Consider the following 16,141-nt stretch of genomic DNA (forward strand, 5'->3'; position numbering starts at 1 on the left):
GGCTTGCTCCAGCCTGAACTTACGAGTGATATGTACACAACCAAGTAGTTAACTGCTAAATAAATACAGATACCACATGTTTCAATTTTTAAGAAATCTTGTTGTTCCTGACAAATCATCAACTTTAAAATCATGTAGTTAAAAGAATCATCACATTACCACAATTTTTGTACAAACCTTTATTAACTGTTATAAAAATTTTTATTTCCACAAATGAGGTGAGCACATTGTGACGAAATTCAAACCACAGATTGTGAGTCAAACACCCTAGCCATGAGGCCATACTATACCCACAAGTAAGACAGAGCAAACTTTTTATTTATAGTAATGATACAATAGTATTTTTTTAATTTTTCAGTTGCTAAAAATTACTCAAACAAAATAGTGGTAAACATTATAAAACTTTACAAATGCAAAACTGCTCTGAAAAAAATGACATTCCTAAATGCATTGTTAATAATGCATTGTTTCAATACAAGGCAGACTATGGAGAAACAAGTACGTCGTTACGTACGTGTTTATCATACATTAATACTTCATACACTAAACTGTTCAACCTGCATATTACCAAAGATAAGAGCTTCACATGTTTGTTGAAATGAGTTATTTTGCAGTACCAGTTCATATGTACTCCAAGTGAACCAGAGGAAATTTCTCAAGAAACTATTAAATTATGACACTTCAATTAAACAATCCCAGGAATTTACTTCAAACTTTACAGGCAAAAATTTAGTGTTGCATTTACTTATCAAGCCAAAATATAGAACACACAATTAAGAAAATTCAAACACTAAACATAAACAGTTATAAAATATTCATAAACTGAGGACAGCTACAATTGTTTTTGTCCCATTAAACACTGGCAATATTAAATTTATTTTAAAAATGTAAGTAGATTACTTCAACCTGTCTAACAGCAGTTTTGATACCAGTACCACACGTTATTACATCAAATTACCACAAGACTTCCATTTACACCGTTACTTGGGATATCACACCATTCTCAAAATAAGTTTTTATTATTGTGTACAAAAATACATGATTTGAGACTGACGCTAACACAAAACCTATTTAAAATTGTACAACTTTATAGACTGATACACTTGCCTACTATCTTCAATGTCGTCAAGTTGTTCTTTGACCTCTGAAGTAATGCGATCTTTTCGAAAACTTCTTTTCAAAAGGTTCCCTACCACTCCCATTCCATACACTCTTCTGTTTGAGTTATCAAATGCTTTACTCAGCACCTGTCAAACACACAACAAAACACAGTTTTCAATTTGGTAGCAAGAAGTCTTGCAACCGATACAAAAATTCTAATAAATCATTCTAAACATTTGAAGTTCAACAAATGATCATTTTAAAGCTGAGTCAACTAATATATACACATACAGATAAAAGTAATAATGACACAGATAACCTGTTTAGGGTTAATAGCACTTCATGTAAGAATCATGTTTCTGGTGCAGTTTTACCCTTTATGATGTTGGAAAATTCACCATGAATCAAATACATAGTTAATATTATAAATGATGCCACAGCTTGCAATTTCAGCAGCACAACATTACACTAACACATACAAGTTCTTCTAAAAGTGACTAACCTTTGATATTCTGCTTCTACTTTTTAGATTATCAACATGGTGTGACTGTCTTGTTCCTCAACTCCAGATTTCAACTAAAAAACTTATTAGTAACCTTCATACCAGCACTCATATTTTACTTAGCAACATTTATCCCTTTAAACATATTATCTGAAGTAGTTACATTAGAACCATTATACAACCATCTACTTCTATACTCAAAATTTAAAACTAGGCAAAACCTTAATTCATCCAAGCTCTTCTGTTTAAAACACCAATGAAAGTATTATCTACTAACAACATTCAGAGTACATACCCTCTCCCAGATTTGTTGTCTAGGCTCTGAAGGAGAAGGTTCAGCTGCTACCGATGGTCTGTACCACACTGTGGCTCCGTCACTAAATATTTAAAATACCCGTAACTGTTACACCTACTGCATTCATTCTTATGCAAATACCATTTCTTAACTATGTTCCTAAGTTATCTTTATAAAAAAAATGGACTGTAATGTGCAACTATTTTAACCCTATGTGTGTGGAAGGAGATAACTGTGCATATTATGAACTTTTATAAAGTGCCATTTAACCTGATATTATGTACTTGATGGCATTTATCAACAACTCATTTTACACCACAATGTTGATTTAGTAACTAAATACCACATACAGTGTACAGGGATATGTATAAAAACTGTAGATATACATTACAGAAACTCTAGATGTCACGTAAATACAATATAAACATTCAACAATGGATGAAAATATTTCTATTTCTCACAAGAAGAATACCTTCCAATATGATTTGTCAGTCTAAGCCAAATAGACACTAACATATCTTGAGAACAAATATTTCTGAAACACATCTGATATTTCTGTGTTCAGAAGACTTGTACATTTCACTAAATACTTGTCATGGAAAGAATTATTAAATTTGGAATTATAGTCAACATTCCTTCCTCTGAAAGGCATTGATCTAAAGGCCCAACTCAAGAAACAGGATATAAATATATCATTAATTATAATATATTTGAAAGTTATTGTTTTAATCGTTGCATTCTGTTTACAACAATTACAGTTCTAATAAGAACAAGTCACTATTCAAACACCCAGTAGATCACACATTATATCTTGGTTTTAGTAATACACTACACATGTTTAAGGTTTAGTCACACTTAATTAACAGAGAAAATCACATTTTAACTCCTACAGTTATGTAGTCAGAATATCAATAAAAATATAAATACATTACTTACATACCATTTTTGTTTTACTATGTTTTCAAGTGGTTAAAATCACTGTATGAACATATAATAATATTGTATTGTTTATTAGCCTGTTTTTATGAACAAAAACTAACGTGGCTTTCCATTTTGCCTCTGACTTAATACTAGGTAGTAAAAATATGACAACACTTGATTATGAGAAGAGCAATATTACATCAAAAATTTAAAGTTGAGATAAACCCCATAAACATCTAAAATATTATGAAACATTACAATGAAATCAAACAGAAATTACCTCATGACCATTTTAAATATTATGTTACTGGTAAGAAACATTACATTAAAAGCAAAAACAATTATCCCATTTAGAATTTTTTAACTTGTAAAATAGACTGCTGCTTGTACAACCAATTAGGAACACACTGTACATTATCATGTCTAAAATATAAATTTCCTACACCTTTCACATGTTGAGGTATCAAGAAATATAACACACCTGAGAATTTCCTCACTCCATCTTTCAAGATTATTTGCTAATTAAATTCACTCAGCTGATCAGTAAGTTTAAACTAATAACAAATCCTCCTCTATGTAAACCTTGCAGCTTCCTGTTTTCTCAACATTATCCTTAACTTAACACAAATGTTTTAACCTACACATAGCAACTCAGAAAACTGAATTACAGTAGCATTAGGACTTCCAATTCTAGTGTCTCATATATTTTGTGCATCTAAAATGCATACTTGAAAGCTACATAAATTTCTTTGAACATTCAAATTTATGAGACATAATTAGGCTTCGAGGAAAACAAGTATTTTTACTCAACTGCAAACGGCTCAAATATTCTGTGGGGGTTTTAAAGTCTTTGTTGTTTACACATTTTTATGGAGTATTATTATTTATTTCTAACATCTATAAACTCCAAAGTTTACCCTAACAAAACATCAGTAAAACAAGAAAAATAAGACATTTTAAAATTACACTAGCTTGACTTCCAGTGCAAAATATGACACAGGATGACTTGCTGTTTACATTAGTTATACAAGAAACAGAAATTGGCTTCCTCTATGGGTAATTTTTTATCTCAGAATTACTCTCCAATGGTATAAAATACAGCAATAAAACCATAAAACTTAAAAAGAAAACAAGGTGCAAAAACAGGTTAAATCCAAAACTGTTAAGATAACTGATACATGACTTTCTGATCAACACTGTATAGAAGAAAAAATGGTTTATTTCATATTTTTCAACTTTTCAATTCAACTTATGACTTCTCTACAGCTAGTGTGATAGTACACAACATAAAGACCGGAGATATCACACATACAATAAAATAACCTCTAACCACCATTAGCCCTTACACGATGTATCACGGGTCAAAGGCCATGTCATCTTATTTGTTGACTTGCATTCAAAATTTTATTGAATTACTATTATATGAATTTATGTCAACAAATTTAGAATCAAACTATATTGTAATTCAATATTATATACAAGTTAATTTCTTAGTTTAAAAGTAAATATTAAAAGAGCACACCTAAATTTAGATTTTTGTGAGTCATGTGGTATGTTGAATACAGCATTGGTTAAAACTGGATGTTTGTGACATCAAAATACTAAGTCTATAGTTTTGTACAAATTAAGAACTCTAATTTTACTAATATTTACAAGCTAGAATATAAAATAAAAACCTTGTATCTTTTTATTTTGTTGATGGCTTATGTACTGAATCAAACATAAACTAATATGGTTATAAGGTAACTTATAATCTTCACTGAAAGACTGCAAAATATATATTGTATCAAAAGATAGTGTAAATACTCAACATGTGCAAATGTGCACATAAACCCATGTATGTTATAATGAGCCTGTTGCAAAAGGGTTAATGTGGCACTATAAGGTAACATCTTTATCTCATCTTACTCTCTAATTTCCATCTTTCCCTCAGACCAACTTGATAAGGGCTTCAGAAATTCACAGACAAATCTCTAGCATAGATAATTTATTAATAAATTTTGTTTTTTGTATACAATGTACATGTAACATTTACTGAAAGATTAACAAATTCCATGAATATACATGATAAATTCTAAGTTCTGGTACACAGAAGTTTCACAGTTCCACAGTTGGTTGAACTAACCTAACTGACTGTTCTTATAAATGGCATTTCTAAAAAAAATTTCAATACAAATTAAAAAAAACAACTATATCAATTAGTTAGCATAAAATCATTGTCACTGGGTAATGGTATTACTTATCATAAATTCAAACCTGGGTTTATCAACTTGGTCCTCTCCTATTTCTACAGGTTTCTGAGCCCTTCTCAAAGATGTAGGTTCTAGATCTGTTACTACCTCAGGAGTTGGTGGTGGCCTCTCAAAAAAGACCTCTTCAGCTAGTTCTGCACTTTGATAAGCAGGCTATGAATTACAGACAATAAAAAATATTTTGTCTCTTGTTTAGAAAAAACATACTAAAAATAAACTTTGATTGCATTCCACTAAGAGGAATGTGGTAAGAAAAACACATGCAATTTACAAAAGGTTTTTCACAAGTTTTATACCTGGAGGTATATAGATATACTTTTCTTTAAATGTACAATCCATCTCTCACATGTAAATGAAGTTAGGGTTTTTTTCATCTATACAAGCACAAAACATTCAATCTAATAATCAAACTATTAAAGACAATGGATGTAAAAATAAAGGCCTGAAATTCAAGTTTAAACTACTTATGAATTACTCGTACAAGTTAACCATCTTCTATGAAGTATATAACAATTCTGGGCGTATATGTAGTTTTTAGCACATACATAGATAGACTTATTAAAAGTAAATGATTTAAGACATTTACCTAATTGCAATTTCTTATCTTATAAAAAAGATACCTTTATGACTGTTAAAAGGAAGTAAAGAAGTCCTCTTTTAAAACTTTCCCATAAAGCAAAATCTTACCTTTGGCTTACAAGTTTCCTGATCATCTTCGACAAATGTAGATCTTAAATTAGACGATTTTCTTTGAGGTGGTCTACCATTCTGAGATCGAGAACTTGAAAATTTTCTTTTCACATTCTATAACATAATACACATTTATTTACAAATTAAATTCTAAAATAGACTAAAAGGTATAAAATACAGATACATAAAAGTAATTTTCTGCCGTTTAAGCAAAAACAAAAAATCCACATTTACCAGTAAATCATTTGTTTGTGTGACATTGCATCACAGTAAGCCTGATGACACTTTTTAACAAATCTTTCTTGTCCAGGAATTATACTGGTATAAAGCACTATATACACCATAGTCACCAATATTCCAATTTTTATTTTCTGATTTGAAAAGGTTCATTTTCAAATGACATATAATTTAGAAGATTATCAAAATCAGAGAACTTACTTTCCACATTGATGTACTCAACCTGACATGTATGCAGTACCGTTCAATGTTGTTTTGTTTTTTTAAATACAAATATTCAATATCATTGTCATTTGGAGACAAGATCCTTCCATCAAGTTCTGCTTATATTGTTGACAAAAAGTACATTAGATCAAAATAACATTATAAAACAACAAATCTGTTTAACACATCATTTGAAAAATTGTTATTGTAGAATTCAATTAAACACAATAAAACCAAAGATACAGATAAGAGCACTAGTAAATGAAAGATTAAAATAAATTACTACATTATAATGAAGACTAAACAGCATAAATGTTATTTACAAACAGAAAAGTAATAACTTTAGAAATTAAATTACATTTACTAAACATGTTTACCTTTGTAAGCTTCATTCTTAAAAAAAAAAAAAGGAAAATAATCACACACAAAATTAACGTCAACCAGATCAAAATTAGGGAAAGAATTAAATCTTTATGAGGAAACAAAACTTTCAGAGAAAGTGCACTTGTCTTGTTAAATACATACACTCACAATGTAAACAATTCAACATTGTTGGTTTTTTTCAAATTTACAACAACTGCTGGGTTCATATTTCAAAGCAATTATTCTGAAATATTTAACACCAGTATTAAGTGTCATAGTATTTGTTCACATACATTGTTGTTGATGTTTTTTTAGGACTTTTACAAAATTTACAGTTTCCCATATTCCTGTATGTATATTTTGATTTTATAAAAGTCTTGGTCTATTTAGCATTTTAATTTAAAAAAAAAATGTACAAGATAACTTGTAGGGTACAACAATGTTCTGATACAACATGGGGCACCTTTTGAGCCATCTTGGCTGTTCCCTCTTCTAATCTAAATTAAAATGATTAAAAATAAATAATTTTAAAGCCATCCCTCATCTTTCATACACTTAAAGCTTTTTCTTAAACTTACCACCTCTACAATACTTAAAGATAATCCATTCCAAAACCCAACCACCCTGTTAAAAAAATGAAACTATCTTAGCTGATGATGACTCATACCCTGCCTAAAACTGTCCCCTAATATTACTATTATTGTTAAATATGAAAAAAGATGATGCTGTACCACAATTACGAGTGATATTAATCCAAGTTGACTGAACTCCATGTGTAACAACGCTCTGCTTTCTTACATCAAGCCACTCTTCTGTCCATTTAGTTAACTTATCCTTCACACATCTAGAGAGATACAGTTATTTACAAGCCTTTTATGTGGCACATTGTTAAATGCTTTCTGACAACCCAGATGTACCAAATCTACCCCTTACCCTCATCTACATAACCAGTAACCTTTTCAAAGAGTATCAAAAGATCTCAAAAGTGAGATTTTCCTTAGTGAAACCATGTTGCTTATTCAATAAAGTTATAAACATTGTTAAAATATCTTTTAACAGACTTTTCAAAACTTTTCCCACAACTGATGTAAAACTGATGGTTCTGTAATTACTGGAACACTTTTATCACTTCCCTTGAAAATAGGAGTTTACACTAGTTCACTTCCAATCCTCTGGTACTTGCCCATTATTCAAGGATCGACAAAAATAATAGTAAATAACTCACATCCAATCTTCAAACTCTTTCAAAACCTTTGGAGAAATACTATGTAGCCCAGGAGCCATATTGTTTTATACACTCCCCAGTTTTTCTTAGCAAGCTCAGAATTTATGCAGTTGTTTTATTTGATCTTGTTTCCATTTACAAACTGTTCAATACATAGAATACTGCTTAAATATTCACTAGTAAAAAACTGAAAAAAAAAATCAAAATTTAGTAAACTCAGCCATCTATAACCATCAGCTACTGGCCTTCCTGATAGGTCCCTACCCCTACTTTAACATTTTTGTTTACCCTTAGTGTACTTAAATAAATTTTTACATTTTCAGCCAACCTTTTCTCATACATCCTTCTTGATGTCCTAATTTCTTATTTCACAAACTTTATTGATATTATATAGTCTTCTAAGTCTCCTGTCCTATCAGTCAATTTAAATTTCTTAAATTTATGATGCTTTCCTTGAACTTTATCTCTTTAAAACTCTTTGTGAGCCAACCTAGTTTTTACTTATAGCTACCCTTTACTTCTATAAGAAATATGTTTTCCTTGAATATTTAAAAATTTTCCACATCTGATCAGTGTCAAGATAACTCAGCTGCCCAATTCACAACAGCTAGTTCTTGTTGCATCCCTTCAAAATGTGATTTTTTGAAAATCTAATATCATTATTTCTGATCTCCTTATGTAGCAGAACATCAAACCATGATTACTTATACTTAGATGTTCCCCATCTTCTACCCTCTTGATCATTTCCATATTTGAAGTTAACAATAAATCTAAAATAACATTGTTTCTAGTAAGTTCCTTGACTAACTGGTGAAGAAAGCAATTTGAACAGTTTCCAAAAACCTTCCTCCCTCATGATTTGTTTCTAGCATTTCCCAATATACATGCCTGTAATTAAAATCACCCATAATTATGACTTCAACAACTGGAATCTTATTCACACTGTAAAGTTCCTCCCTAATTTCATCAGTATCATTTGGTGGTCTGTAATAAATTCTCACTAAAAACCTTTTCCTTTTGTGTCCACTAAAAGAAACTGAAATGAATTCAACTTCTTTGACATCTCATTTTCAATAGGATGTAACTCACAGTTAACATATAAAGCCCCCCCTCTTTATTTTTGTATCCCTATTAAATATCTTGTAATCCTGTAATTGAAAAAAATTTCCATCATATGAATCATCTGTGTTTAACCATGTTTCAGTTACTCCTATTATATCAAAATCCTCCATTCCTACCAGGGCTCTAACATCATATATTATATTTTTTATACTTATAGCATTACAATAGCAACAATTAAGCCTATCCTTACAACTACTTCCATATTCATTTCCTATGTTAATCTTTTCTCTGCCTCTTATTCTCATTGCATTTAGTTCTTTTGTCTAGTTTAATTTAGAACTCCCCATACAGCTGAGATAACAGCCTTAGCAAACAAAGCCAGCTCCTCTACCCAGTTTAAATATAAACCATCCACTTCAAAAACTCCCCTTCTTAAACTGAATTGATCTTGCAAGTCCAGCCAGCCAATCTGCTCATCCTTACATACTAACCTAAGCCTATCATTTAGCCCTAATGACTCACTGATAACTTCATCCCCATAATTAACTCTGGGCAGTAAATTTGACAACATTTAGTTATGGACTTTTACATTGAATACCTTCATCATCCCCTTGTTCTTTTCCCTGCATCTCTGCTGGCCCCCTTTATTACACCTCCTGCTGTTTCAGTTATAACCTCCTGGGAAGCATAGTCTGATTCCTTTCTTATTTACCTACAGACAATTCTAACCACATATCTTGTGAATGAATCACCTATAACTACTACCTCCATATCATCCACATCCTTCTCTGACTCTTTTGTCTTCTTCCCCTTCAATAATTCCTCATCTGCAGAAGCCAAGACTGAAATCTGTTGCTCAACACAATAAGGCCAGTATAACTAAGTTCACTATTATTTACTCATTCTAACTTCCCGAAAGTCACTGTTATCAGATGTATCCCTTACATGTAAAAGCTCAAGTTACTCCTGAAATCCTTCTACCATTTTCCAGTCTACATTTCTATTTATCTATTGCCTCTACTTTAATTAAGATAGCCTACAAATTTACATAAAAATTTTACATCTTCATTACTAGTTTCCAGTCCCAAGTTCCCAAATAAAACCCAATCATTGCACCCATTACACCTAACAAACTGTGAATGCTCAACTCCTATATTAAAGTTAACCATTGTATATATACTTATAATTATAGCCAGAAAATCAATATAAAACACCAAATATCTGTACCCGATTGTTAATACTGTTACTATTAAGCCTAACGTTTAAAAATAATTTTTTTCTCTACTGTGTCTTTACCTTAAAGTAAAGTTTATCTTTAACTATATAAAACTTAAAAAGAACTTAAGTTAATTCTTGAAACACTAACATACTAGTTTTTAAGATGGTATTTATTTTACAAAACAACATATTTATTCCAGTTTAGAATTTACCAGTAAGTTGAAATATACCTAAGCCTAAAGTACTATTACATATTGTAAAGTCAGTTTTAAGGTTGGAGTAAAACTTACACTAAACTTAAGTTAAAATTTTGACCAGTTTACTTTTATTTACCAAAATTAATATATCTAGTTATATTATTTAACCCAAGTTACTACAATCTTAAATAACTTTCAGAAATTTGTAACAGCATAAAAGCTTAAGTTTCAACATGAGTATTTCCTATATAATAGAACATTTATATTTTTCATTATGTTAATGTCATTACTAATACACTCCTGTCCCATCCTAAACTGCAGACTTATTCACCTTAAAATGTTGTAAGAAAATAGTGTTAAAAATAAATGACTTAAGAAATAACTGTCCTAAACCAGCCACAGAACCTAAAATGAAAATATTCAGAACATACCTCAGCCAGAAAGATTAAGCCATCCCAAGTCATCCTACATACTGAATTCTTATGGATTCCATCTTTCCCTTCCAGGTCAGACTGATGAGTAATCACTCTTCCCACATGATCAGGTATATCAGTACCATGTTGAAGACCCCAATGAAAGGATGCTGGGACGGAATGGGGTACTGGCTGCTCTCTTCTATCTTCACTGCAATGCTATAAAATGAACACAAAAATCTGGGTTTATAAGTTGCTTTTTGTACTGACACTCCCACTTCACAAAATATCCAAACATGTACATTCGCCATGTAATGATTCAGATAGTAAACAAGGAGTTGTATTTACTATTAAATTTATCTAAGTAATTTACAGATCATATTTCAGGGTAATAATTAGTGTAAAAACAAAGACACACACCTGATATATAAATGCCATGCATATAATAAATACTTCTTATTCAAATTAAACCCCTTGACTGTTTTTGAACTCATCTGCTCCTGGTCCACATTTTTACCACTTCCAGCTGAGCCAGATGAAGGGCACATACCCAAAACACAATTAACAAAATCTCTTGCAATAATTAAGTTATAGTACTTTGTGCTATCCTCAAATGTTGTAATTATTAGCACTTTTATAAGCACATATTAAGTAACAAAGAAACACAAATTTAAAATAATATGAATTAACACAACTAGTTTTGACATACTACATGGTATTGTCACATTTTGCACAACTTGCTTTGATACATTCCCTTACAATGGCACCCCCTTCATTTTGTTAAGATAACAATGATACCAATATTGCTATGTTTAAATGATTATGTTGAACAAAAAATTAATAAATTTTTGAAATGTCAAACAAATTATTATATAGCCAATGTTCTGCTATAACATAGCCAGGCCAATGTTAGAAAACATCTTTCAAGACCTTTTTGTTAATGTAAGTGTATGACCAAGAAACAGCTTTGTTGTAAGTATAATTTCTAACTAAAACTGGCAAGCAACAATTATAGTTGCCCAAGTTCTGTCTGAAACATCTGAATGATGAAAATCAAACAAGTTAAAATGTGTGATCCTTGTTGTGTAACTTTGAAAATATACAGGTAATGATAAAGAATTGGCTCTTCAGGGTTACCCATTTCAATAAAAATTAAAAACAACTCTTTATTTAAAAAAAATACCTGATTAAAAGTTTAAGACTCTCGAGTTGTGTTCAGATTTCAGACATTCTTTGAGGTTCTAGAGAATAAATATGGTGGCAAGTGTAAAAAAATAAATGTATATTTAGTTTACACCCATATCACTTAGAATATGAAACCTTTCAATCTTTATTAGCAAATTTTATATGATTGAAAATTTTTATTTCAAATTAACCCAAAGCTTCAAGTTATCACTTGTAGTATACAACCAACACAGATTAGAATGTTATGATATAAAAACTAAGTTAATGTTGTTGTTTTTTTATCAGAATACCAATATTAAATTTTATGATTCAAACATATTATAACATGATACCCACTCACACTTTACATGTAAACATAATACACAATATACCAGTTTTTGTTATTTACATGCCTGATGTGAGCATTATGGGATATTCATAGTATCCACAAGCTAAAAAGAATGGATAGTGTGATGTCAGCTACATCTTCAACATCCAGTGTTTTAAGGAGATTGTGCCAAATACTCGGGCTAATCAGGCTATCTAGGATACAACTGACAACTGTTCTAGGCTCCATATTATATACACACATGTAACCAATCTTCATGAAAACTGTTACAGCAAAAACCAGTTAAAGAAAGTGAACCACAATTGTTATAAATTTCATTTACAATCAAGATTTTTAGGGTAAAACTTAATACACACTATTGCTTACTTCATCTTATCACTATTTGTTTATATTTAGTACAATGATATGTTGTATTACACCTCATTCAATGGTAAATCTGGTTGTTAACCATTCTTACTGAAGTGTTTTTTTTTTAAATTCACACAGATAATACAAGAATACTCTTTCAGAAATGTTTATTAAACTGGTGGTAAAGTACAAACCCCACAATTATTTAATTATACTGTTAGTTACCTTGAGACCTCCACATCTTCGGCTAAGTAGTCTATTGCGTCTCTCAGCCCATCTCTCTCTCTCAGTTTGGTCATGGTCATTCAATCCAAAGAATGATACGGTTTCCTTCTTTACATATCTAAAAAATGAGTCAGGTATACAATTACATTCCCAATGTACAGGTAAAATCACACAAGTTATTCTGATATTTATATCAGTGTACAACATTCACGACGTCAACAAAATACATAGGCTCAATAAGTCTTGACACGAAATTATAAAAACATAATAACCCAAGTGCTTTTAAAAGGTGGACCTTTCTTCTTTAGGGGCAAAAGATACAATATAAATTTCTCTTTAAATTTTCATAAATAATTTGGCACACAGAAACATAAGAAAGCACATGGTTGTTTGTTGTAAAATAAGAATAGTGGTGTTACAGATTAAAAATAAAAAAACACAGATTTGACTGTGATTACTGAAGAAAGCCAGGCTGTTATGACAAGAAGCTCTGAACTTCAAGGTAAGGAGGTAATTTCTACTGTGAGAAACATACACAGATTTCCATATTTACATTTAATCTCAATATTAAAGAGCTTCTAAAAAGCAGTCAAAGAAGGGCTACAACAAAAATGCCTGTGTTACTAAAGGTACGGACAGCAAAATATCATTAGTCTGAGGAAAATTACAGTGTGGATGACTATTATATATACATACAGATATCTTCACAATGGGAAATTTGAGCAATAATCAGTAAACCACAACAGACACAAGTATGGGTCAATGAGAAAAAAACATGCACTCTTAGTGGACACCAAGTTATGACATTTCTGGAAATGGCCTTCTGTTCAGTATGTATCACTGTATGATATTTTCCACAACTCTCATGAGAGGGACATCCATATAAACAAAAACAGATTTATATACTCTGCCTCAAGTATGTCATTTTTCTCAGTTTACCAGAAGAGAGAAAAGGTTTTAGTTTCAAAATCAATAGCACACAGGGACTTGTAACTCATTAAAAAATAATTCTGATATGCTATTAAGTAATAATATTCACAAATTCAATGTTTAGTTTTAAATTAAGTGTTTATATAGACAACTGAATAGAAACAAGAGAGTCCACTTGACTCAACTTTTTATACTGTGTATACCAGAGGCAACAGAGTCTCCACAGACTCCTCCAAGTATCCTCTTCCCCTAAGCCTGGAGATGCTTGAAAATGTCCTCATTTATCAATGAGCACCTATCCTTTAAATATCCTCTGCAAACTACTTAGTTATAATACTATAAAATTAAGGTGAATATAAATACTAATATAGTTAAAAAGTAGCGTGTGTTTATAGAAGAAATGTACATATGTATTTTATATTCTTTAAGTCACTGGTTTGGTTATTTAAGTGAAGATTATGACAATATGCCACTTTTATTATTCAATCTGTATAATTAATGAAGACATGAAATAATAAACTAATAACTTTATTGCATGTACCAGTTCGCACACCTACTCTTACTAGTTTTCACGTTTAACCTTACCAATCAACCAAATATGCTGTTCATAGTGTCCATTCACTGATTTGACTATTCAGATGTCTCAATAACCCAGAAGAACAGTGTCATTACACGTTTCTACTAAAGATTTTTCATTGTATTCACAAAATACTTGTGTTATATGCACAATAGGGTACTTGTTAAAAGTATTCTGGTTTCTCAACTGCCGAAGTTTGATTACTGACCTTAATATTGAAAATATCAAATATTAGCTTCACGAGCATAAGCTGCACCAGTCTTAAGCAGATTTCTTTCTTCCTCGAAAGTACTAGCTTGTGAACTAATCTACTGCTTGGGATCTATAATTAATGTTACCATTGATACAACGTTTTATGTTGTTGTCTACTGGTTTTGTTATCTCCACTAATTCAACACGGAGTACTGAACAAATCAATTAGGTCATAGAATATTAATCTTATTTCACCAATAGCATTGAAGTTCTATAAAGATGAACAGAAATATTTTATAATCATAGAAAGTTATCAGTTTCATGAAGATATAAACCTTGTAGAATTAAATTAGTTTGGTAGAATTTGCTCCATCAAGCCAAGCTACCTTAAGTTTTAAAAAAAACATGATTTCTGTCTCTGCCTATCCCATGTACATTTTTTAAAACAAATATTATGGTTAACAATATGTGTAAAGTATACATTCGAATCGATTAGATATAATTATTTTGCTTTTTAACATAAAAAACTATCAGATTAGTTTAACAAATCAAAATCATAGATTTATGTAATACATAAGGCTAGTAAATTCCTGGTCAGAAAACAGGAGTGGTAAATTTACCTTTAAACAATAGCATCTAATTAAAAAACAAAGACATCAACTTTCTTTGAGATATTTCTCTAATAAAACTACATTAAAATGTGTTTCTGTTCTGTTAAAATGCTGTTTCATGCTATTAATAAAAAACAGTTACCATGAAAGTGAAGAATATGTTACCCATGCAGCAATCACTTTGCCACTTTTGTATATTTAATCAATTTTCATTATATATATAAAAATTAATAATATAATTATGATTTGTCCATAACACTTACTCTTTCACAGACTTGGAGCGGGCTAAAGCTTTTTGTTTCATGGACTGTTGCCTGGAGACAGGCCTCTGTTCTTCTGAATGATACCTTATGGGTGGCCTAGGTGGCACAATGTCCTGTCTGTTTCCAACGTACATGGGGTTTTCAATAACTGTGGTTAATTTTGGAGTTTTATCTTTATGTTGCTTTTGGTCAGTGTTTCTTAGACATGCTGCCTGATCCATTTCGGCACAGGGTATCAGCTATAAGTTAAGAAAGTAGAAATTAACAATCATACCCGACAACTATCAATAAAAAGTGAATTTGGTAAGATGCATTGGTACATTATAATAATTAGATGGCTGTATCAGGCAGACAAATATATGGTAAATGTATTTGTTTGTTTGTTTGTTTTGAATTTTGTGCAAATCTACTCAAGGGCTATTTGCACTAGCCATCCCTAATTTAGTAGTGTAAGACTACAGGGAAGGCAGTTACTCATCACCACCCACTGCCAACCGTTGGGCTACTCTTTTACCAACGAATAGTGGGATTGACTGTCACATTATAACATACCCACAACTGAAAGAGTGAGCATGTTTGGTGCAAGGGGATTCAAACCCGTGACCCTCAAATTACAAGTTGAACACCCTAACTCACCTGGCCATGACTGGCCTTATTTGTTTGTAATTAAGCACAAAGCTACACAATGGGCTATCTGTGTTCTGCCCACAACAGGTAACAAAACCTAATTTCTAGCATTCTAAATCCAAAGACATACTGGTGTATAAGAACAAATCTAGAATCTAGTGTTCTTGTGCATTCT

The 16,141-nt window shown here is 31.0% G+C and overlaps 1 protein-coding gene across 3 annotated transcripts in view; it reads right to left on the reverse strand.

Annotated features, from left to right (window-relative positions):
- LOC143236733 (inactive rhomboid protein 1-like) overlaps positions 1-16,141 on the reverse strand; it is a 55,647-nt gene that overhangs the window by 25,494 nt on the left and 14,012 nt on the right. For all 3 annotated transcript variants that reach the window (XM_076475188.1, XM_076475191.1, XM_076475190.1), the window contains 7 exons: positions 15,340-15,578; positions 12,767-12,884; positions 10,699-10,899; positions 5,759-5,875; positions 5,076-5,224; positions 1,899-1,980; positions 1,108-1,247 (listed from right to left, as the gene is read on the reverse strand). In XM_076475188.1, the coding sequence (XP_076331303.1) occupies positions 1,108-1,247; positions 1,899-1,980; positions 5,076-5,224; positions 5,759-5,875; positions 10,699-10,899; positions 12,767-12,884; positions 15,340-15,560 (1,028 nt within the window). In that variant the 5' untranslated portion in view covers positions 15,561-15,578. The remainder of the gene's footprint in view (positions 1-1,107; positions 1,248-1,898; positions 1,981-5,075; positions 5,225-5,758; positions 5,876-10,698; positions 10,900-12,766; positions 12,885-15,339; positions 15,579-16,141) is intronic.

The sequence above is a fragment of the Tachypleus tridentatus genome, chromosome 13 (assembly GCF_004210375.1).
Source record: "Tachypleus tridentatus isolate NWPU-2018 chromosome 13, ASM421037v1, whole genome shotgun sequence".
NCBI lineage: Eukaryota > Metazoa > Arthropoda > Merostomata > Xiphosura > Limulidae > Tachypleus > Tachypleus tridentatus.